At 51.7% G+C, this 24,651-nt stretch overlaps 1 protein-coding gene across 2 annotated transcripts; it reads left to right on the forward strand.

Annotated features, from left to right (window-relative positions):
• The first annotated feature begins 11,058 nt into the window (after positions 1-11,058).
• On the forward strand, positions 11,059-21,409 carry LOC117055878 (replication initiator 1-like). 2 transcript variants are annotated; one of them, XM_033165787.1, is made up of 4 exons: positions 11,059-11,146; positions 12,617-12,743; positions 14,411-14,515; positions 17,830-21,409. In XM_033165787.1, the coding sequence occupies exons 1-4, from the start codon at positions 11,123-11,125 to the stop codon at positions 19,311-19,313; spliced, it is 1,740 nt and encodes a 579-aa protein (XP_033021678.1). In that variant the 5' UTR covers positions 11,059-11,122; the 3' UTR covers positions 19,314-21,409. The 2 variants fall into 2 exon arrangements, with proteins under 2 accessions (XP_033021678.1, XP_033021679.1); XM_033165788.1 differs by lacking the exon at positions 11,059-11,146 and adding an exon at positions 12,147-12,241.
• The last annotated feature ends 3,242 nt before the right edge of the window (positions 21,410-24,651 follow it).

Below are 24,651 nucleotides of genomic sequence, written 5' to 3' on the forward strand. Positions count from 1 at the left end.
CCCGGTTGCATGCTGAAACCCAGGTGGGTTTTTCTGACCAGGGCGGGTGGGCGTGAGAGGGGGAGCTGGCAGGGGCAAAGGGAGCTGGCTGCCAGCCTCTGGGGACAGGCCAATGGTGTGCTGTCTGCAAAACTATTCAGCTTGGGGTGGGGGGGGGGGGGTGTCCAAGGATGCAGGAGATGGGCTGCCCAGCCCCCTGCATCAGTGTGTCAGTGCATCTCTGGCCCGTTTACAACCAGACAAGATGGTACTTGGTTGTGACAGAGGCACCCTCCCCACTTCAAGTAGCGCTGGCATCCCTGGGCCCTGGTGCGGATGGGCTGCTCAAGAACTTGCGCTCCTTTTTCTCCCTTCAGAGCCACCGGTGGGGTGTCGGAAAGCCGAACTTGTGTGCCCCAGTGAAATTCTGTTGCGTTTGGGGGGGGCCTGTGTGTGCGTCTTGTTTTTCGGGGAGCCGTTTCCTCCCCACCCTTCCTTGCCCTGCATTTTTGCTTCCCCCAGCTTGCTTGAGCCGCCTCTTGGCGCTCTCTGTCCTGCAGACAGAACTTCCTGAAGTGCACTTGCCCTCTTGCTCATAGCCCACATTAGGTAGGCAAAGGGACGTTGGTGGGTGAACCGTCTTTTCCTCGAGGCCTGGTTGCTTGGACCTTGTCGAGGAGTTTCTGGCTCCTTCTAACTTTACATTTCTCCCCTCGCCTTCAGCGATACCCAGTTAATTGTGTTTTGGGGGGGGCGGGCGTTAGTTCCTCGATTGATGCAGAGCTTATCAAGAAGACTTCTGTTGCAGGCTGTGGGTCACTGGCATCCCACCCCCCTTGGTTCCTTGCGACCCATAGTAGCTTAAGTGTTTATTGCGCAGCTGCAGAGAGACCCCGACTCACCGCGATCCCTGCTGCATGTTGCAGCCGCCAGCAGGCTCTTAGCCCTCCTTCAACCTGGTTTTGCTTATAAGGAGCTTCACCATCTAGGCAGCAGCCTTGGAGTGGCCTCAGCATCGCACGTCTTGCTGCCCCGTGGCGACTTCTTGGCTCCTTTCCGTGAGCAGCTGCCTCCCTAGTCGCTGTCCCACCCCCACCCTGGATGGCTGTGTTACAGGCAGAAAATGCAACAGGCGAAGCTTATCGCATGCTGCTCAAGGCTGCAGCTGCCAAACGGCCCGTCACAGGTCTGCTAATTGAGGAGTGAAGGAGGAAACTGACGTGGGCAGGCGATGGCTTGTGCCGTTCCCTGCTTGCTCCTTACGGTCCACCCGCAGGTTCCTCGCCAAGGCAGAATTATCTGAGGATGTGCAAAAAAACAACACCACAAACCCCACGCCAGTACTTCAGCAGGAGGGTTGTTGGTTGTGTCGAAGTGGTCCTTGCTTCTTCCTGCACTGCATTTTGACAGACAGGATGAACTGAGCGATGGCTGGGCTTGTGGTATTCCTGGAAGAAACAGTGTAAGACAACCAGATGGTTCTCAGCACCCCCTGCTCCAATCCAGCCTTTTAAGTGCTTCAATTAGAACCTCCCTTTCTGGATCTGCCTCCATCGTACATTTTAAACTGGCTCAGAACCTGTTTAACTGCCATTGCACCCGAGTAGGAGACTATCTGGGGTCCCAGTTCGGCTAGTTGTGGCAAAGACCCATTGAAAGCGATGGGACTTTCACCCTTCGTGAAAACTAGGTGACTCGGTCCCCCCCCCCCCAGTTAAGGTGAAACGTGTGTAAAGAAAATACAGTTTATATTACAATGACATTAACATCTCATAAACGCAGTAATATAAATCCTTTATGGAGCAATCTATCTTTTGACAAAATCTAAATTCCTCAGTGGCCGCCTTATTGAAAACATAGCATTGCACTGTGATAGAGCTTTGATTTCTGATTTCTGAAAGGAGGAGAGCAAACATGCATCGGTGTGCAAAAAGTGTCCCAAATGCACTTTGGGAAGTGTCCCAGTGGAGGCCTTTGACATTTTAAGCTTTCTCAGGTGGAGGATACTGGAAATATTTGGCTTGGGGAAGTTGATTTGTTGGTGCTAGCAAAGCAGAACTCCTTTGCATGTTGGAGCAAAGTGTTTTGTGTTCTCCTTTATCAGAAATCAAAGCCTATTGAACTGCGATGCTAGGTTTCTTAACAAAGCCATCAATGAAGGTGTTACCGAAACATTTGGCCCATTACGGATTTCCAGCAGCAGGTCTCTTTGTGATAAACCCCCCCCCCCCCCGCTGAAATAATAATAAAAAATTTTCTCTGTGCGTAATTTTAACTCCGTTTCCCCAGCCCCAGTTCAGTGGGGCTTAAATCATGGCTAACCTGAGTTTGATCTGGACTGTTGCTTCTAGGAAGACGAGGCTTCCTAAAATATAAACCTCTACAAAATCTCAGTTCTCCAGGATTCCTGTGTGCAGGACCTCCCAGTGGCTTAACCCGGTTTTGAACAGGCTTCATTTGTGCATTGCCAATGTAGCTCCTTGTAGCTTCTGTGCTTGTCTGTCGTTTTGTTTTGTGGCTTGGAGGGGCAACAGGGCAGAAAAAGGCCTGAGAGGCTGGGAATCTTTGGGGAGCAGCGTGGGCCCAGCCGAACTGGGGGTGAACCGCTTCCAGCCCTCCTCTGCGCTCTGGTGCTCGAAGCCAAAGCCTCGTGCCTGACACCCCCTTGCCCTGGGCATTTGCAGGTGTCCGCGGCAGATGAACCCACAAAAATTAAGTAGGACCGAAGAACACCATTGCCTTGCAGGATCAGAACCAGGTCCCAGCACTGTGTCCAGTAGAGAGGCCAGCCAGCCAGGCACCTGGGCACGATGGCAATGGCCCTTCTCTGTTGTCCGCTGCGTGTCTGTCCCCCCACCTACTGAGGGGGGTCATCCTATATCGCCTCTGCACATGGAGGGTTCATTTAGCCTGTCCTCACCCCCCCCCATTAACTTGCCTCCTCCTTTTGATAAAGGACATCTACATTCGCAGCCATCGTGGCATCCCACGGAAGCGCGGCAAAAACCCACGAGCGAATAGCCCCGTTGTGTGCTGGAAATACTTTTTGTTCGTCCCGGACCCGCTGCCGACCGCTTGCATTGGACTTGCTTGACCCATCCGGATTTCAGCTGGACATTTGGGGCTGGGAGATCCCTGACACCCCCCATATAAATCATGACTCCCTCTGTAGCCCGGAGGAGGAAGGTTTCTATCTGGCAATGTTGGGGTCCTCCCAGGTTCTGGCCCAGGCAGGCAGCCGGCTGATGGAATGAGGTTGCAGTTGGGTGGGGGGCAGCCAGCCTTGAGAGGGAGACGGGTGGACAAGCCAACAATAGTCGGCTGGAAATATTTCTGTGACATTGCCAGAAAGGGCCCCCCCCAGGCCTTGCCCCCCCTTCCCCCTGCCTCCTCCATGAGTTGCCTCCTTTTACGACATGCCGATAACTTCATCCCCATTAACCCAGACGGGCCCCTTAGGGCTATTCCAGATGTATTATTATAATAATTATTATGTTTTATTATTATTTTCTGAGCTATGTTTGTTTGCAATAAAGGCTTTCTTACAGTTGCTGGAGTGAGCGTCCTGCTTGTGTGCGAGACACTGGCATGGTCTTGTGGGTAGAAGACATACAGCCCTAGAAATGTAGGGAAGCTGGGGGTCATCTAGTCCAACCCCCTGCAATGCAGGAATCGCAGCTCAAGAATCCCTGACAGATGGAGCTGTGCCCCCGAAGGACCAGGTGCGCAGCCTGGGAGTCATTTTGGACTCAAAGCTGTCCATGGAGGCGCAGGTCAATTCTGTGTCCAGGGCAGCTGTCTACCAGCTCCATCTGGTACGCAGGATGAGACCCTCCCTGCCCGCAGACTGCCTCGCCAGAGTGGTGCATGCTCTGGTAATCTCCTGCTTGGGCTACTGCAATGCGCTCTATTTGGGGCTACCTTTGAAGGTGACCCGGAAACTACAACGAATCCAGAATGCAACAGCCAGACTGGTGACTGGGAGTGGCTGCCGAGACCATTTAACACTGGTTCTGAAAGACCTACAATGGCTCCCAGTACGTTTCCGAGCACAATTCAAAGTGTTGGTGCTGACCTTTAAAGCCCTAAATGGCCTCGGCCCAGTATACCTGAAGGAGCGTCTCCACCCCCATCGTCCATCCTGGACACTGAGGTCCAGCTCCGAGGGCCTTCTGGCGGTTCCCTCATTGCAAGAAGTGAAGTTACAGGGAACCAGGCAGAGGGCCTTCTCAGTAGTGACACCCTCCCTGTGGAAAGCCCTTCCGTCAGATGTCGAGGAAATAAAAACCATCTGACTTTTAAAAGACATCTGAAGGCAGCCCTGTTTAGGGAAATTTTTAATATTTGATGTTTTGTTGTGCTTTTAATATTTTGTTGGGAGCCGCCCAGAGTGGCTGGGGAAATCCAGCCAAATGGGTAGGGTATAAGTAATAAATTATTATTATTATTATTATCCAATTTATTATTTTTAAAAAACCCTAATGAAGGAGAGTCCACCACCTTCCGAGGGAGTCCTTTCCACTGTCAGCTCTTAATATCAGAAAGCTCTACCTAAGGTTCTGTCCGAATTCCCTTTCTTTGAACCCTTTGGTTTGGTTTCTCCCCCCTAAAGGTAAAGGGACCCCAGACCATTTGGTCCAGTTGTGGACGATTCTGGGGTTGCGGTGCTCATCTTGCTTTATTGGCCGAGGGAGTCGGCGTACAGCTTCCGGGTCATGTGGCCAGCAGGACTAAGCTGCTTCTGGCGAACCAGAGCAGCGCACGGAAACGCCGTTTACCTTCCTGCCGGAGCGGTACCTATTTACTTGCACTTTGATGTGCTTTCGAACTGCTAGGTGGGCAGGAGCTGGGACTGAGCAACGGGAGCTCACCCCGTCACGGGGATTCGAACCACCAACCTTCTGATCAGCAAGCCCTAGGCTCTGTGGTTTAACCCACGACGCCACCCATGTCCCCCCCCCCCCGAGCAGCAGAAAAACCTTATTTGCTATTTGGTATAACATAAAAAGATGCCACTGGCTTTTAGGCTCGGGTGGCCCGTTCTCCCAAGAGCTTTGAGGAACACCCCGGTGCAACTTCCCTCAAAGTATGGCAGTGCCTGCGTAACCTGCATGCCTCAAATGCTCCAATAGGAGACGAGGGTCTCCCAGGAAATATTTTACTGTATTTACACCCCCACCTTTTTCTCTAAGGAGCTCAGAGTGGTGTGCATGGTTCTCCACCTGCTCCTTGAATCCCCTTAACAACAAACCTTGCAAGGTAAGTTAGGCCGGGAGTCGGTGAATGGCCCGGGTCCACACTCCGCGACCTTCATCTCCAACTGGGGATTTGAACCATGGTCTCTCCCGGGTCCTATCCTGGCCCTCAAACCACTAGGCAACGTTGCCTCTCTCCTGGAAAGAAGATGGGACATGCTACCTGGACAGGGAATGGGGTCTTAATGGATGTAGGCAGCTGCCCCATTTTGGGAAGAAAATGTCATGGGATGCAAGTCCAGGAATCTGGGTGGATGAGCTCGGAAAGGTCCTGGGGGTTCCCAAGACGTGGATTTCCTTTGTATCTGCTCCTTCCAGGGTGGTTTCCCAGATTACATTTTGGAGAGGCTTGGCTAATGGAGCCTTTCAGTGGCCGCCCACCAAGAGGAAAGTCTCATTTCCTTTCCCCCACTGAGATTGAATCTCTGCGTGGGAATCAGAATAGCGCTTGAACGTTGATTTGATGCCTCCTTCCCACAGGGAGAAAAGCTTTAAAATGGGAAACGATGCTTCCGGTATCTCAATGTGTGCAGTGATCTAGTTCATAAAGAGAAAAAGACGCGTTTCAACGATGCTCGCTGCTACATGGGGCATCTTCACTCTGCATTTATGGCCTGGTGATTTATGGCTTCTGTGGTGGGATTTGAACTTTACCCATCTAATCCAGCATTTTCCTGGCGTCACAGCGGCCAACCAGATGCCACAAGCAGGATTTGAGCACGAGGAACAATTCTCCCCTCCTGGGGTTTCCTGCAACTGGGATTCACTGTGGAGGCAGCGCGTAGCCGTTGTGTCTAGGATCCATCGATAGCCTTCTCCTCCATCAATTTCTCTTAATTTTCGAAGCCATCTCGATTGGCCTCACTGTCTCTTGTGGGAGGGAGTTCCACAGTTTAACTAGGTAGTAAGGTAAAGGACCCCTGGACAGTCCAGTCAAAGGCGACTCTGGGATTGCAGCGTTCCTCTCACTTTCGGGCCGAGGGAGCCGGCGTTTGTCCACAGACAGCTTTCAGGGTCACGTGGCAAGCAGCACGAAAGCACTTCTGGCGCAACCGGACACCGTGATGGAAACCAGAGCACACGGAAACACTGTTTACAGGTTTTTTTATTCATTTAAAAAATTACACTTTTCAGGTCAATACATTTCATCAAATTTACAATCACCTGAACATTTCAAAACTTGACTTCCTTTCCCCTTTCTGTGGTTCCTTAAATTTATTTTTAATACCTTCTGCATATCCAAATCAACTTAATTTGCTCATTTATTCATCCACTTTAAATATATCTATATATATAAATAGAGGTATCTGAAGAAGTGTGCATGCACACGAAAGCTCATACCAAGAATAAACTTAGTTGGTCTCTAAGGTGCTACTGGAAAGAATTTTTTATTTTGTTTTACATATATATAAAAAATGTTCCCATTGCGTGCGCAGTGGGCAACGATGTTCTCCGTAACCGCTGGACCAAATAGCATCAAATTAGGACACAGCGTACCATGACCATCAAGGAAGGATCTGGCATAATAAAAATTAAAACAAACCACACCAATCATGCCTAAAATATAGAATAAAGGCCAAAAAAAATGGCGCACACATTACGTGTCACCAGCAACGGAACTGAAGACTTTGAGCAACAACCAATAGAAAGGCTCATGGCAGGGCAGCGTCACAGACTGTGCGCCGAACAAGAAACCTCCTTCACCTCAGTCAGCCATTTCCCGGTGGGCAACCATTAAGGGACAGCCCCCATTAATCGCCCCAGCCCCAGCCTCTGCCAAGGGCTTTACCGCACTCAGAAAACAGTTAAGAGGAAGGCCTAAACTCTCCTTAGTAGTTTCGGCTCCAGGCAGGAAAAGGTTTTTAGGCCCGGGCCATACCATTCCTTATGGCAGGAGGGGGGTGTAGGATGAGAAAGCTCGGCAACTACGCTTCACTCCCTATCCTGTCTCCACACACAATCCTTTCTGCACTGCTGTATTGCTTTACAAACGAAACTCCAGTTATCAGAAGAGGAAAAAGCGCCGCACACAAATGTATAAGGACCCTACCGGTTCCCCATCACCCCTCCTTGCATCGTTATGGTCCCTTCTGACCCCAGGCTCAATGCCAGAAGGGACTGTACCATGTATCAGGTTTCCGGAGGGGAGGGGAGAAGATGTTAAATCTAGGGCAAGGGTTTAATTCTATTAAAGGGGCATTTAAGAGAGAGACCAGGGTTCGAATTTGAGACTAGGGTGGGGGAGAATGCTCTTTAAGGTCTCCAGTGCCCTCACTTAAAATGGCCGCCGTGCTGTTTTGACATGAGTAGAATGTGTCCTTTTATTTAAAATGCATCTCTGGGTTATTTGTGGGGCATAGGAACTAGTTCATCCTCCCCCCCAAATATATAGTCCGGCCCACCACATGGTCTGAGGGACAGTGGACCGGCCCACGGCTGAAAAAGGTTGCTGACCCCTGCTCTAAAGGGACAGGGAAGAATGAAAACAGGAGCTTCCAGAATACTCTCCGGGTCAGGAGAATTTTAAAAGCAAAAAAAAAAAAAACCATAGCAACATGTGGCCAGGCCAGCTAGTATGTTTATAAAACTGCAGGTTATTAGAATAATCCTGCTAATGTTTTTTATCTGTTTGCAATTTATCTGTAAATACTCAATAAACCATCTCCATTCTTTTATAAAAAGTTTGTTATCTTGACTTCTTATTCTTCCGGTAAGTTTCGCCGTATCTGCATATTCCGTAAGTTTTTGCATCCATTCTTCCTTTGCTGGGACTTCTGCTTCTTTCCATTTTGGGGCAAGTAACATTCTTGCCGCTGTAGTAGCAGACATAAATAAATTTCAGTTCAGTTCAGTTTTATTACAGCAAGCGCCAGCAGTACAAAACAACACAACTCCAATCAAAAGATGAACAACATCATCATCATCACAGGAGGACAAAATCCAAAAGGCCAGAGAGAAAATAGCACTAAAAGAATTTATAGTATATTATTCAATAAAGAGATTTAAGTTTTCTAATAGCTAGGGTGCAAAAATTGGCCACAGCATAAGATACTGAGCTCGAAGAGTCTTCTAAAAGGAATTCACGTAAAGTTTCGGGAGAAAATTCCAAATTATATTGCAAGGGTATAAATTTTGATAAAAGGGGTAGTATAAGTCTTGATCGCTCTTCACTATAAAGTTTACAAAATAGAAGAATGTGAGTAACAGATTGCACCTTATTGGACATGCATGGACAAAGGCACTCGTGAATTGGTACCCGGAAGAATTTGCCTTGCAATACGGCTGTAGGCATCGCCTCAAATCGGGCTCTAGATAAAGCCCATCTGCATGATTCATAAGTGATATTGGATAAATAAGGGACAGCTGCAAAATTAGGCCAAGATTTTAGGCACCTGTAATTCTCAGGGAGAGAGGCATCTTCTTTTTGCAACTCGATGTTAAAAAGTCTCTGGGTAAAATTTCTATACAAGTTTAGGTAGTTCTCTCTCTATAATTCCCAAAAGAAAAGCTTCTGTTTTTTTTTTTTTTACAAAAGTTATTTTAAACATCATTTTCAATTCCTTATATATCATTTCCCAGTAAGATTCAACCTTTCTACAATGCTGTTTAAAGTTTCTGTACTGCATGGAGGACTTTTACCTGTCCTGACCCTTCCAACCCTCAGCTTCACTCGACTCCAAATTCTCACATTACAAGGGAGGGTGAAAAACTACCCATCTTATGCTATGCATAATGCAATCCTCAATTGTTTTTGCCTCTTCTTTGCCCTTTCTCCACATATTTCTCAGAGCAGCAACCGGTATGCCTCATTGGATGGAGCCCAGACCAAGTTTTCTTTTTAGAATAATTTTAATTAAAATTTCTGTTTTACAATTTGGAATATGCATTTAGACAACCTTAAAATATCAATGACTTCCCTCCTTCTCTTTCCATGCAGCATAAAGGATACTGACAAGCTGGAACGTGTCCAGAGGAGGGAAACCAAAATGGTCAAAGGCCTGGAAACGATGCCTTATGAGGAACAGCTTAGGGAGCTGGGTATGTTTAGCCTGGAGAAGAGAAGGTTAAGGGGTGATATGATAGCCATGTTCAAATATATAAAAGGATGTCATATGGAGGAGGGAGAAAGGTTGTTTTCTGCTGCTCCAGAGAAGCGGACACGGGGCAATGGATTCAAACTACAAGGAAGAAGATTCCACCTAAACATTAGGAAGAACTTCCTGACAGTAAGTGCTGTTGGACAGTGGAATTTGCTGCCAAGGAGTGTGGTGGAGTCTCCTTCTTTGGAGGTCTTTAAGCGGAGGCTTGACAGCCATCTATCGGGAATGGTGTTTCCTGCTTGGCAGGGGGTTGGACTGGATGGCCCTTGGGGTCTCTTCCAACTCTAGGATTCTATGATTTCCAACTATGGGCAGTTATATGCTGGACCAGCACCATCACAGCATGGTGCTGGAGGAGACTCTTGAGAGTCCCATGAACTGCAAGATCAAACTTATCCATCCTTAAAGAAATCTGCCCTGAGTGCTCACTGGAAGGGCAGATCCTGAAGCTGAGGCTCCAGTACTTTGGCCACCTCTTGAGAAGAGAAGACTCCCTGGGAAAGACCCTGATGTTGGGACAGATGGAGGGCACAAGGAGAAGGGGACGACAGAGGACGAGATGGTTGGACAGTGTTCTCGAAGCTACCAACATGAGTCTGACCAAACTGTGGGAAGCAGTGGAAGACAGGAATGCCTGGCCTGCTCTGGTCCATGGGGTCACAAAGAAAAAGCTACAGGGAACCAGGCAGAGGGCCTTCTTGGTAGTGGCGCCCGCCCTGTGGAATGCCCTCCCATCAGAGGTCAAGGGGTCATTCCTTGACAGCCATCTGTCAGGAATGCTTTGATGGTGTTTCCTGCTTGGCAGGGGGTTGGACTGGATGGCCCTTGGGGTCTCTTCCAACTCTAGGATTCTAGGATTCTATAAGGGAATAAACAACTACCTGACATTCAGAAAATACCCGAAGGCAGCCCTGTTTAGGGAAGTTACAGGTGGGTAGCCGTGTTGGTCTGCCATAGTCGAAACAAAATAGAAAATTCTTTCCAGTAGCACCTTAGAGACCAACTGAGTTTGTTCTTGGTATGAGCTTTCGTGTGCATGCACACGAAAGCTCATACCAAGAACAAACTCAGTTGGTCTCTAAGGTGCTACTGGAAAGAATTTTCTATTCTGTTTAGGGAAGTTTTTAATCTGTGATATTTTAAATGAATTTTAATAATTGATGGAAGCCGCCCAGAGTGGCTGGGGAGACCCAGCCAGATGGGCGGTGTACAAATAAATAATAATAATAATAGTTGTTATTATTATTATTATTGGACACGACTAAAGGACAACAACAACATGCTGGTCTGATCCAGGAATCGCCTCCCTAAGTTCTTGGTGCTAGCTAAGCCGTGGGCAATAACAGCAAACGCTGCGCGATTTCTCTGCGTCTCCGTGCGCGCAAGGCGCAGGCGGGCCTCTGGGGAGGCAGCCATGCCCGGCATCATCCCTGGGATTCCCCCCCCCCACCGCCACCCCCACCCAGCTGCCGAGGCTGCCCTCTCCTGCTTGCAGAGGAGGAACTACACTTCCCAGGGTGCAGCGCCGGAGCGTAAATCTTCAAAGGCTAACAAAAGAGCAGCCGGCGAGCCTGACAGGCGGAGGGCAGAGGAGGAGGAAGGAGACGGAGACCGGGGCGAGCCCGACAGCTGGCCTCTCCTTGCGGCCCACGGAGGGCGGATCGCAGCCCCGCCGACCCCTTCTCTGACAGCTGGGGGGGTTTTGGAGGGGGAGGGAGGGAGGGGGAGAAGCTGCCCCCTCTCCTGCCCCTGCCACCCCGGCTGCTGCTGCAAGGGAAGCTCTGGAGGATGGCCGGAGGGAGCCTGACTCAGGTAGGCCCTGGAGAGACCTCAGCATCCTGTTTTTTTTGGGGGGGGGCTGGTTTCTTCCGACTGGCAGCCTGATCTCCCCACCCCCCCACCCTCCTGCAAAAGGGGCTCAGGGGATGGGGGGTGCAGGATCCGAATCCATCTCCTCCTGCAGGGAGAATATCAAATTACAGCAAAAGGAAAGGTCCCTCCCCGTGCGTCTTGAGCCACTGCTCAACGCTGCTTTTGGGGTTCCTTAAAAGGCACGCAAGGGGGGGACCCCCCACCACCACCACCCAGACTTTTCATACGGAGAAAACACCCGGCAGTGCCGGTCTCAATGCGTTTTGGCACCAGGAGCGGACCCCCGACGTGCGCTGCTCGGCCCCAGATTTAAGGTGCTCCGGAGAGGGGCGCAAACGTGCAGCCCGTGGGACCCTGATCTTCCCGGGGGTGGTGGATGGATCTGCGTTAGCAACGAGGGGCGCTCGGATGAAACGAGACCCAAGGGGGCCGTTCAGAAGCGGAGACCCCCCCCCTATTTCTTACTCCCACCCACCCTTCCAGGCTAGGAGCCTGCACCCCGAAACCACGGGTATCATTTCCCTTCTGGGTAGAGAGACAACCCACCCACCACCCACCCACCCATGCCACCATCTTCGAAGGAATCGGGTGCTTTACGGTGTCCTAACCTGCAGGCAGGCCAGGGAAAAGAGGCGGAGGGGTCTTCCTGGCATATTTCTCCCCCAAAATATCAGAAAATATCCCTCCAAAAAAGGTCAGAGTTAATTCCCCAAAGCCCAGTGCAGGTTCTGCTTGAATATTATTGTTGATGGTCTGAGAAAGGGCCACCAAGGGGTGGGGGGAAGGAATCAGCTGGGGAAAAAGCAGAGAAATATTGGGAAAGGCTTCGGAAGCCCCCCCCCTCCCCTCGCCGTGGCCCTGTGACAGGTGTCCCCCTCCCTGCAACGACCACAGAACCTTTTGTTTGTTCACAAGGTCAAGGAGGTCCCGGAGGGCCACCTGAGTGCCACACACCTGCCGGGGTGACGGGGGCCGGGCTCTGTGGCAGAGCGACGCTTTCTATGCAGAAGGCTCACTCCCCGATGGCATCGCCAGGTAGGACTGGAAATGCCCACCCCCCTGCCCAAAACCCCAGGAGAGGGGGAGAGAGAGCCCCGAGGCAGTGCCGAGCTTAGACGATGCCCCGAGGGCCCGTCTCCGTGCAGGAGGAGTGGCTCTGTGGCAGGACACTTGCCCTGCATGCAGAACGCCCCCAGACTCGGTCCCCACCCAGGCAGGGCTAGGACACCCGGTTCGCGGGCAGGCTGTCCTTGGGCGAGAAAGGGGCCGCAATCGGTGGCCTCTGCGGCCCCCGGAATACGTGGGCCTTCCTCCAGGACGGGATTCGGACGGTCGGGAGTTGGTGGCGGTCTTCCCGAAACAGGGACGGATCTCGCGGTGCTGAGAGAGGGGGCTGTCTCCTCGTTGCAGGTGCCCGTGGCCTTTGAGGACGTGGCGGTCTATTTCTCCAGCGAGGAGTGGGCACAGCTGGCAGAATGGCAGAAGGAGCTGTACCAAGACGTAATGGCAGAGAATTACGAGCTGGTCTCCTCGCTGGGTAAAGTCTGCGTATATACTGGATTTTTGGGGGGTGGGAGGAGCTGGCCAGAGAGAGAGAAAGAAAGAGAGAGGGTTCAAATGGCCCCAAAGGAGAGTAAACATGAGGAAGGGAAAATGCAGGAGTCCTGCCCACAGCCATCCCTGGATGGGCGCAAACTACCGACCTTAGACGTGGCGATCCCTGCTTTGCAAGGGGGTTGGACTAGATGACCCCTGGGGGTCCCTTCCAATTCTATGACCCCCGGACAGAAAGAGCTGTTCGACAGAGGAACAGACTCCCAGGGAAGGGTGGCAGGCTCTCCTTCGCTGGAGGTTTTTAAGCAGAGGTTGGGTGGCCAATGGTCAGGGACTCAGAGACATGAGGACTAGAAACTTGTTCATTTCAACAGGAAGGGCTGCAGCTCAGAATGTCCCAGCTTCCAACCCCTCCCCAGTTTGGGTTGGGAAGGCTCCTTGCCTGAAAGCTCAGAGGAGCTGCTGCAAGCCCGTGCAGACAGAACTGTGCTAGATGGGCCAATGGGCCTGACTTTGTAGTTTAGAGAAAAGGTGAGGAACAGCAGACGCGATAGAAGAGGGGTAAAGTTTTTCCTCCTCCTGAAGCCAGAACTCCAAGGTTGGGAGATTCGAGAGAGATTTTAAAAGCCCTTATAATAATAATTTATTATGTATACCCCGCCCATCTGGCTGGGTTTCCCCAGCCACTCTGGGCGGCTTCCAACAGAACATTAAAATGCAATAATCCATTAAACATTAAAAGCTTCCCTAAACAGGGCTGCCTTCAGATGTCTTCTAAAGGTCTGGTAGTTGTTTTAACCTTTGACATCTGGTGGGAGGGCGTTCCACAGGGCGGGTGCCACCACCAAGAAGGCCCTGTGCCTGGTTCCCTGTAACCTCACTTCTCGTAGTGAGGGAACTGCCAGAAGGCCCTCGGAGCTGGACCTCAGTGTCTGGGCTGAACTATGGGGGTGGAGACGCTCCTTCAGGTATACAGGGCCGAGGCCGTTTAGGGCTTTCAAGGTCAGCACCAACACTTTGAATTGTGCTCGGAAACGTACCGGGAGCCAATGTAGGTCTTTCAAGACCGGTGTTGTGTGGTCTCGGCGGCCGCTCCCAGTCCCCAGTCTAGCTGCCGCATTCTGGATTAGTTGTCGTTCCCTTCACACAGCGCAGAGTTAAACTATGGAACTCCTTGCCACAGGAGGCAGGGATGGCCGCCAAGCTAGATGGCTTGAAAAGAGGGTGAGGCAAATTCATGGAGGAGGAGGGGGCGATGGAGGGCTACCAGCCAGGATGGCTGTGCTCTGCCTTCATAGTCGGAGGCAGAGATGCTTCTGAATGCCAGCTGGTGGAAACCCCATCTGACTGGAGGTGGCCCCTTAATGGGCTTCTGGGAGGCCACTAGGGATAGATGAGCCATTGGCTGAACAAGCAGGGCTCTTCTTATGGAGGTCTATTACGATAGCAGAACCTCCATATCCAGGAGCAGTCTACCTCTGAATAACCAGATAATGGGGAACAGCAGTTGGAGAACATTGCTGCCCACAGGTCCTGCTCTTGGGTATCTGTTTGGCCATCATGGAAACAGGATGTTGGAGGGGGGGGCTCTTTTATGTTCTTCTACCCCCCCCCCAACTAACCCCCTACCTCTGCTTCTGTCCTTTGCAGAATGCCTGCTCTCTATCCCTGAACTGCTCTCCCGGCTGGCGCGGGGAGAGGCGCCCCACACTGCTGCAGACCCCCCACCCTCTGCGGGAAACGCCGACTCCCCAGGTAAGAGCTTGGAATCATAGAATCTTAGAGTTGGAAGAGACCCCAAGGGCCATCCAGTCCAACCCCCTGCCAAGCAGGAAACACCATCAAAGCACTCCTGACAGATGGCTGTCAAGCCTCCGCTTCAAGTCCTCCAAAGAAGGAGACTCCACCACACTCCTTAATTTCAGGGCCGTGGGTTCGAGCCCTGTGTTGGGCAAAAATATTCTTGCCTTGCAGGGGGTTGGACTAGATGACCCTCGGGGTCCCTTCCAACTCCACAGCACTAAGAATTCTAAGAAGGATATTTTATTTTTTATTTTTTAAATAATATTTATTCAATTTTTTTAACATAACATCAAAAAAAACGACAAAAACAATACAAACAAACTACATTAACAACAAAAAATACAAAGCACTACAACAAAAAAGAAACTATTAACTTAAAAACCTAAATTTTCCTTACATCTTAATCGGACTTCCTCCTATCTCCTCCTCCTGCGTCCCTTGCAAATATCTTAGGTAACTTCCCTATTATCACTTACTTAAAAATATAACCAATATAACATTTTTCTAACTCTATCTCTACATCTTACCTCACTCCTAAATTCAAATTATTTAACTCAACCTTTATTTTAACAGCCTTATTTTCAAAACATCTAACTTTAAATCTTACAATATTTTTTAAAATACAATTTAAATTTTCCCCATTCTTTTCCCACCGCGTCGTCTCTCTGGTTGCGGATTCTCCCATTCATTTCTGCAAGCTCCATATAATCCATTATTTTCATCTGCCATTGTTCGAGGAATTCTAAGAAGGGTGATTTTAAGAGGGGGGTAGGGAGGGCTCTAGCAAGGAATCAGGGCAGGCTGTCCCATTGCAGCTCAGCGGATATGCAATATCAGGAATTTGAAAGATACAACAAAAGTTAATCTGCATAAAACTGCACCCCTCTGCAGCTGCCCAGTTTCCCCAAGGAAAGCACCGGCCCTGGACCTGAGACAGATGTGTAAACCTATGCATACAGGGGGCAGAGAAGAGTTATCTGCAGTCGTAGCAATACTGGGGACAGGCAGTGGAAGCTGAATGTTGCAAGATTCAGGGCAGACCGAAAGAGAGGACTTTTTTTCCTACACTCAGCGTGTAGCTAAGATTTGAAATTCACTCCCCACAAGATGTAGTGAGGGCACCCCCTTGGGTGTTTTTAAAAAAGAGGGTGGGATTAATTCATTGTGGGGGGGGCAGGGATGTCTCCTAGTAGCCCCAGTGGCCAAATATTGCTCCCTGAATAATGGTGGTTGCGATTCACAAGTGGTGAGGGTGCCGCTGTTCTGCTCAGGTCCGGTTTGTGAGTTCAAGAACGTAACAGGAGCCTGCAGGATCTAGGCCAACGGCCCACCTAGTCCAGCCTCCTGTTCTCGCAGCAGCCAACCAGATGCCTGCGGTGGAACCAGCAGGATTGGAACTCAGGACCCGTTGGAAAGTATATAAGACAAAAGGGAAGATAGAAGCACGATAAGGAAAATAGAGGTTAAGATGAAGAGTAGATAATAATGATGATTATAAAATGTGAAGAAATTATTAAGGATGATACATAGTGAACGCAGAAGGAGAGGAAGTCAATTAACAACGTTAAGGAATATGAGGTTTATTGTCATTTTTGTATTTTTCTTGTTTGTATTGTATTTTTGTGTTGTTGTTTTTTGTTATTACTGATAGTGTTTAATTGTAAGGTTTCTTGTTTTTGTTTGAAAATTTTATAAAATTCTTAAAATAAATAAAAAGGAACTCAGGAGCCACTCTCCCCAGATGCGCAGCCATCCTGGCTAAGGGCCATCAATGGCTCTATTGTCCTCCATGAATTTGTCTCATCCGCTTTTTGAAGCCATCAGGGTTGGCGGCCATCCCTGCATCCTGTGGCAGGGAGTTCCACAGATCAATGCTGGGCTGTGTGAAGGAGGACTTTCTTTTATCTGTCTGGAGCATCTCATAGGATAACAGAACTGTAGATCTGGAAGAGAGACGGAGGGTTCTCTGGTCCTGCAAAGCGACAATCTCAGCACATCCAATGTGAAGCCAGACCAGAGCTTGCTTGTTTTGCTGCCGCACCACTCCCCATGGACGTAGCCGGGGGGCAGACGGGAGCAGCCGCCCCCCTCAATCAATAAAAATTAATAAAAATACATAGCAAATTGAGGTTCTGCCCCCCTAACCAGGCTGAGGGCCTGCCCGCCCTGTGGAACGCCCTCCCAGCAGATGTCAAGGAAATAAACAACTACTGTATCTGACTTTTGGAAGACATCTGAGAGCAGCTCTGTTTAGGGAACGTTTTTAATGTATGAGGTTTTCTTGTGCTTTTCATTCTGTTGGGAGCCGCCCAGAGTGGCTGGGGAAACCCAGCCAGATGGGCGGGGTATAGATAATAAATTATTATTATTATTATTTTAACAAAAATCCTAGCTACACCCATGTCAATTCCCCTGTGGCTTCCAGGGCATGGGTGCCCTTGGGCCTGATCCAGCTAAAGAGCTCTCCTTCTCATCCCCTCCAACATTTCTACTCAACGTAGGGGTGTCCTCCTCCTCCTCAACAACAACAACAACTGCATAATTTGTACAACGCCCATCTGCCTGGGTTGCGCAAGCCACTCTGGGCAGCTTCCAACGTATATAAAAGCATAATAATGCATTAAACATTTAAAAACTTCCCTGTCTTCTAAAAGCTGTGTACCTCCTTATCTCCTTGGCTCAGGGGTTGGATAACTCCATACCCTCCAACATTTCTCCAATGAAAATAGGGACGTCCGGCGCTGTGGGTTAAACCACTGAGCCTAGGGCTTGCTGATCGGAAGGTCGGCGGTTCGAATCCCCGCCACGGGGTGAGCTCCCATTGCTCGGTCCCTGCTCCTGCCCACCTAGCAGTTCGAAAGCACAAAGCGCAAGTAGATAAATAGGTACCAATCCGGCGGGAAGGTAAACGGCGTTTCCATGCGCTGCTCTGGTTCGCCAGAAGCGGCATAGTCATGCTGGTCACATGACCCGGAAGCTGTACGCCGGCTCCCTTGGCCAGTAAAGCAAGATGAGTGCCGCAACCCCAGAGTCGTCCGTGAGTGGACCTAATGGTCAGGGGTCCCTTTACCTTTGCCTTTTAAGGCAAAGCGGGACTTTCTGGGATCAAATCAGAAACCCAGGACTCTCCCTGGAAAATAGGGACACTTGGAGGGTCTGCCTTCCGCCTTTCAAGGATACCAGGAAATGGAACGATGTAAGTGTCCCCCTTGGAGGTGCCCAGATTAATGCCCACATTTTCCCTCTCTTCTGTTTCCTTCCTGCAGCTGACGTGACCGAGACACAGCCCCCAAAGGCGCCTGACACCCCAGTGGCCTCCGAGGGACCCGCTCCAGACTCGGCAAAGACTCCCCGCCCTCGGGCCGCCAAGAAGGGCCCCAAGAGAAGGGCGTTGCAGGCCACGCGGGGGCCCCCGGGGGCCGGCCGGGCCCCTGCAGACCGGCAGAAGACCCCCAAGCGGCAGAAGCCTTTTAAGTGCCCCAAGTGCCAACGCCGTTTCCTGGGCCGCCTGGCCCTGACCGCCCACCGGCGCCTGCACGTCCGCAAGTGGCCCCGGCCGGGCCCCCAGAGCGCAGGAAGGGCCCCCCAGGCGCCGGAGCTCGCCGTGCCCCAGGAAGGCCAGCCGGGTGCCAGTCCCAGCCCTTTCCCTTGCAGCCAGGGAGAGGGCACCCTGCCCTTCTGGCCGGAGATGGCTCTGCACCAGCAATCTCCTCTGACGCACGGCTTCAACCCCTGGTCTCTGGGCTACGGCCCCCAGCCCTTGCCCGGCCACCAGGCGCCCGGCCTGCCCGGCAACGGGGAGTTCATCTGCGACCAGTGCGGCTGGAGCTTCCACGGCTGGGAGGAGCTGGTGACGCACCAGATGGCGCACATGGCAGCCGAGGGCATCGCCGGCTCCGTGCCCAAAGCGGGCGCCCTGGCGCAGCTGTCGGGCGACCGGCCTTATGCCTGCGCCCAGTGCGGCAAGAGCTTCCGCCACAAGCCCAACCTGCTGGCGCACCGGCAGGTGCACACGGGCGAGCGCCGCTACCAGTGCCAGGAGTGCGGCAAGTCCTTCGGCAGCAAGGCCTACCTGGCGTCGCACCAGCACATCCACACCGGGGAGAAGCCCTACGTGTGCGCCCAGTGCGGCAAGAGCTTCCGCCACAAGCCCAACCTCATCTCCCACCAGAAGATCCACACCAGGGAGCCCCTGCTGCCCAGCCACCCGCTGGACGCCTTCGACGGAGACGCCTTCCCCAACCCGCGCACCGCGGCCGACGCCCTCGGGCTGGACGCCTTCCGGCGGCCCATGCCGCTGCCGCCGGCGCCGCTGCCGACCGACGCCCGCCTGGCTTGTGCGCAGGGCGACACTCCTCTGCCGCCGCTGCCTCCCGGCGTCCTGCCGCCTCCGCCTCCCGCAGCGGCCGAGCGCCCCTTTGTGTGCCCCGTGTGCGCCAAGCAGTTCCGCTGCAAGCCCTACCTGGTGGCGCACATCCGCATCCACACGGGGGAGAAGCCCTACGCCTGCAGCCGCTGCCCCAAGCGCTTCTCCCAAAAGTCCAACCTGGTGTCTCACGAGCGCCTGCACACGGGGGAGAAGCCCTACGCCTGCCCGCTCTGCCCCAGGGTCTTCAGCCAGGGCTCCAACATGCGCGCCCACCAGAGGAGCCACAGGAACGTGGCCGCCCCTGGAGAGACGGGCGTCAGCCTCCGACAGGGGTATGTGGTGAGGCAGATCCAGCCGCCCCCGCCGCCCCCGCCAAACTAGGCCTCTGAGGCCTGCTCCTCCATAGCTGGGCTGGCCGCTGCCTCGTGGCCCTCCGCCCTCCCTGCCTGCCCGGGAATCGTTTGGTGCGGTCCCTGCATCGCAGCGGGGTTGGGCTGGATGACTTCTGGGGTGTCCCTTGCAACGCTACGGTTCTACGGTGCACCCATGTTTCCATTTAGTGCAGTTCCTGAATTGCAGCGGGGTTGGGCTGGATGACCTCTGGGGTGCCCCTTCCAGCGCTCCAGATCTACGGCACAACCACGTTTCCCTGCGGCTGTGTGAACTGGGCAAAGGCTGCGGTGCCCTTCCGTCTCTTGGGGAGTCTGCAGATTTCCCACCGGAAAGAGGCCCTCTCCTCTCGCTGCCCCTGCCCTGCCTTAACCTCAGAATTTTGCTTTGGCAAACTTCTCCCCGTCCTGAGAAATCAAACGAGGCAGGAGGGACCCCAGACTTTCGTTTCCGGGAAGAGAGTTGCCATGCCTCCGGCCTCCCGGGAATATTTTCCTGCTGTCCTGGAGAGGCTGCCAAGGAGATTCACTCTGCACGTGTTTGGCAACACACTCTTCTTTCTGACGGAGAATGGAGCAGGGGTCCACAGCTCAGAGGTGGGGCGCAGGATTCGCAGCCTCAGCCCCCGATATCTCCACTGAAATGGATCTGACTCTGGGGAGGGGACGGCGCTTGGCTCTGTGGTCCCGCGGACTGAGTCCGAATTGGGGGGGGGGCTTCCTTTGCTCGGTGTCTTCAGCAGGGCCAGCGAGCAGACGGAGATCGAGAGCAGAAGACTTAGGAACGTTAGAAGAGAAGAGAAGCGTACTGGATCAGGCCAGTGGCCCACCTAGCCCAGCGTCCCGTTCTCACAGCGGCTGGCCAGATGCCCCAAAAGGGAACCAGCAAGCAGGACCAGAGGGTAGAAACTTTCTCCAGTTGTTGTCCCCCGTTATCTGGTTGTGCAGAGGTAGACTGCCCTTGGGCATGGAGGTTCCGCTGTCATAATAGACCTCCATAAGAAGCCCTCTCTCCTCCTGCAGTTTCCGGCAACGATGGCCAGCAGATGCTTGGGGACAGGTTCACAGAGGAGGAGAGGGCTGCCGAGGGCTCTGGCAGTGGAGGTATAGCAGAGCCGTCCTGGCTAGAAGCTGTCCCCAGCTCTCTCCTCCTCCAAAAATTAAAGCTGTCTAGGTTGGTGACCATCGCAGTCTCCTGAGGGAAGGGGTTCCGCAGATTAACTACGAGAGTCGAGGGACTGCAGAAGCCCCGCAGCCAACAAAAGCCAGCCTGAGCTCTAAAAATAAAATTTAAAAAAATCTGGACCTTTGCTGCTTCTTTGCAGATGGACGGTTTCCGTGAACGGGCCTTGGCAGAATTTGGGGCAGGGGTGTGCCTGTGGACAGGGAGCAAGAGATTAAGAAGAAGGAGGACTCTCACCCACAACTGACACCGCATGGTAGATTTTAAAAATAATTAGAAGCAGGCCTCTCTTGCCGTGACTTTTGGGGAGATTCCGCGCAGAAGCAGGCAAGACTCTTTGGGTTTGTTTTTCCCCCCCTTTTAGGATTGCAGCTTGATTTTATTGAAAATAAGGAGGTGGCTAGTCCTCATTGCTGGCGAGACACGATCCGAAGATGGGCGAGTCGTCTCTGCACCAGGTTCAAAATCCACGGCGAGGAGGAGCTGCCGGCCGGTCTTGCATGGTGACCCGTTCCTCTCGCCCGCCTTCCAAGTCCTGTCGTCCTCCTACCTCTGACCTCAAAGCCCTCTTCGACTTTTCACCTTCGGCTTCTGCAGCACCGCATGCAAACGGAGAAAGGGGGAGGAAAAGCTTCTCTGCATCTATTTGCTTAATTCGGCATTATTTATAACCAGGGCAGGCTAGGGGGTTGGGTCGTTTGTGTGCGCGTTTGTGGAAGACTTGTGGGCGAGGAGACCACATCCCAAACTCCTAATGCTAACTTTAAGGAAATAACGCAAGGTAAACAACACTGCCCTTTCTAGATGCCCTGTTTTAGACACAAGCCAATTTCGTTTTCAACCGGTTTCCTATTGTATACTCTTTTAAAACAAATAAAGCGGTAGATGTTAATTTTAAAAACACAGCTCCTTGCAGTGTGTCGACTGTGACCACCTGGCCTCTCGCTTTCTTTCCAAAACCAGTTACAGGTAGGTAGCCGTGTTGGTCTGCAATTGTTGTTGTTGTTCAGTCGTTCAGTCGTGTCCGACTCTTCGTGACCCCATGGACCAGAGCACGCCAGGCACGCCTATCCTTCACTGCCTCTCGCAGTTTGGCCAAACTCATGCCAGTCACTTCGAGAACACTGTCCAACCATCTCATCCTCTTCTCCTTGTGCCCTCCATCTTTCCCAACATCAGGGTCTTTTCCAGGGAGTCTTCTCTTCTCACGAGGTGGCCAAAGTACTGGAGCCTCAACTTCAGGATCTGTCCTTCTAGTGAGTACTCAGGGCTGATTTCTTTGAGAATGGATAGGTTTGATCTTCTTGCAGTCCATGGGACTCTCAAGAGTCTCCTCCAGCACCACAATTCAAAAGCATCCATTTTTCGGCCATCAGCCTTCTTGATGGCCCAGCTCTCACTTCCGTACATCACTACTGGGAAAACCATAGCTTTAACTATACGGACCTTTGTCGGCAAGGTGATGTATTTGCTTTTTAAGATGCTTTTTTCTGCCGTAGCCAAAACAAAACAAAAAATAAAATACCTGAATGAGTGTGCATGCACACGAAGGCTCATACCAAGAACAAACTTAGTTGGTCTCTAAGGTGCTACTGGAAGGAATTTTTTTATTTCCCAAAACCAGTTGAATTAAAGCCACCTCGGGGGAGCCTTGCAGATGCAATGAACTGGAATTCCCCCCAGCACCTTCCAGCATGGTCAGATGTTGTGGGGCTGGTGGGAGGTAAAGTTAAAGGTAAAGGGACCCCTGACCATTAGGTCCAGTCGTGTCCGACTCTGGGGTTGCGGTGCTCATCTCACTTTGGCCGAGGGAGCCGGCGTACAGCTTCCGGGTCATGTGGCCAGCCTGACAAAGCCGCTTCTGGCAAACCAGAGCAGCGCACGGAAACGCCTTTTACCTTCCCGCCGGAGTGGTACCTATTCATCTACTTGCACTTTGACGTGCTTTCGAACTGCTAGGTTGGCAGGAGCTGGGACCGAGCAACAGGAGCTCACCCCATCATTGCGGGGAGTCGAACTGCCGACCTTCTGATCGGCAAGCCCTAGGCTCTGGTTTAACCCACAGCGCCACCCGCGTTGTAGAGTCCAGCAAACATCTGGAGGGCTGTAGGTTCCCCATCTCTGAATTAACGGGAATGCCCCCAAGCCACCACGAAAATGGCAGAAGGACCTCTTTTTAACAGGAGGAAATACGGCAATGAGGGGATGTGAGCTTCCGGGTTACACAGCATTCTTCATATAGATTCCCAATAACCTGGATCACTCCCGTGGGTCAGGTTTATCTGTACGATGGCGCTAAAAGTCTGTGCACAGGCAGCCTTCTTCCCAATACAGTGGTACCTTGGTTCTCAAACTTAATCCGTTCCGGAAGTCTGTTCCAAAACCAAAGCATTCCAAAACCAAGGCGCGCTTTCCAATAGAAAGTAATGCAAAATGGATTAATCTGTTCCAGACTATTAAAATAAGGTTACCAGATTTTTTTCAATGAATCCAGGGACCCTTTTCAACTCCAATGGATTTTGCCAGGGGTCTGATTGGTAAATCCGGGGAATGCCCCTGGGAAACGGGGACGACTGGTAACCTTATTTTAAAAACAATCCCTAAAACAGCAATTTAACATGATTTTTGCTATCTAACGAGACCATTGATTCATGAAATGAAATCAATAAACAATGTACTGCAGTCACGCAATCAATCAGTAGCTGAACTGGGTTCCACACCGTCACAAAAACAAAACAAGAAAGCCGCAAAAACAAAACTGCAAAATAAATAGCAAAATCAAACAGAACTCAATGTAACACTCAAAACGGAGCATGTTCGGCTTCCAAAAAAAAGTTCACAAACTGGAGCACTTCCGGGTTTGCGGTTTTTGGGTTCCAAGTTGTTTGAGTACCAAGGCGTTTGAGAACCAAGGTACCACTGTACGATAAATATCCTTCGCGTTAATGCCATATAAACCCCACAGCTGCCTTCCTGCTGAAGAATGCTGCGTAGCACAGAGGCTGATCATGAGAATACTTAGCATCGATGTTGCGTATGTCAGCACCAGCCTAAATTTCTCCAACAGAAATCAGCCCGGGCTACTTTGGGGTTTGCAGGTTCTGCATTCAGACATAATCATTACCATCACCGTTAATTAATTAATTAATTAATTAATTTGTATACTGCCCTTCATCTGAAGATCCCAGGACAGTTCACATCAGGGAAACACAAAATGAGAATGCAAAGTGGGAGCTGCTAGCTGAGAAAAGGGGACCTCTCCCAAGGCCCTGTGAGTTTGAGTTCGTGGCAGAGGCAAATCTGGGGTGCAGACCACTGACTCTTGGAGGTCTGGATCAGCCCCGTTGATCCAGAAGCGCTGAGTGGCAGAGAGCATCTGTTTGCTAGGCACAAGGTCCCAGGTCTAATCCCTGGGAGAGAGTTCTGCCTGAACCCCAGAGAGCTGCTGCCAGCCAGTGCAGGCTCCGTTGCTCTCCAGTCTTGAGTCCCCAGATGTGGTTGGAGTAAAAGGCCCATTGCTCTGACCATTGGTCATGCTGGCTGGGGACAATGGGGATTTCAGTCCCACAACACCTGGGGCCCCAAGGTTCAAGGACGCAGGCGTGCAGACAGCATTTGGGGGGGGGGCCTGTCAGGGATTCCTTAGTTGTGATTCCAGCATTGCAGCGGGTCAGACTAGATGACCCTTGGGGGTCCCAACTTCACAATTCTATTTTAAAAAGTTATTTAAAAAATAACAATCCGCTGGGAACAACGTACCAGAGGAAACAATCCATCACCTTAAAGCTAGCTGTCTATCTATCTATCTAACTATCTATCTATCTATCTATCTATCTATCCATCCATCTCACCTACGCCTTTTCTTTTCGCGATTCTGCTCCTTCTATTAAGTTTCACTTTCCGCTGGACGCGCAGGGGTTAAGCCTTGACCTGCGGAGGAGGGGGAGGAGCGAGCTGCACCAGCCACCTTCCTATTGGCCCTCCCTTTCTCCAATGGCGCCTGCCCGGCTGCGCGCCGCAGCCAATCGCAGGCGCCGCCTCGTACTTCCCTGCGTGCCGGCGTCCCCCGCCCCGCTCGCTTCTGCCGCCTGCGCGAAGCAGCCTTTCCTCCGCGGTCCCGCCCCGGCCCGGGGATGAGATTGGCAGG

Source organism: Lacerta agilis, chromosome 12 (genome assembly GCF_009819535.1).
Source record: "Lacerta agilis isolate rLacAgi1 chromosome 12, rLacAgi1.pri, whole genome shotgun sequence".
NCBI lineage: Eukaryota > Metazoa > Chordata > Lepidosauria > Squamata > Lacertidae > Lacerta > Lacerta agilis.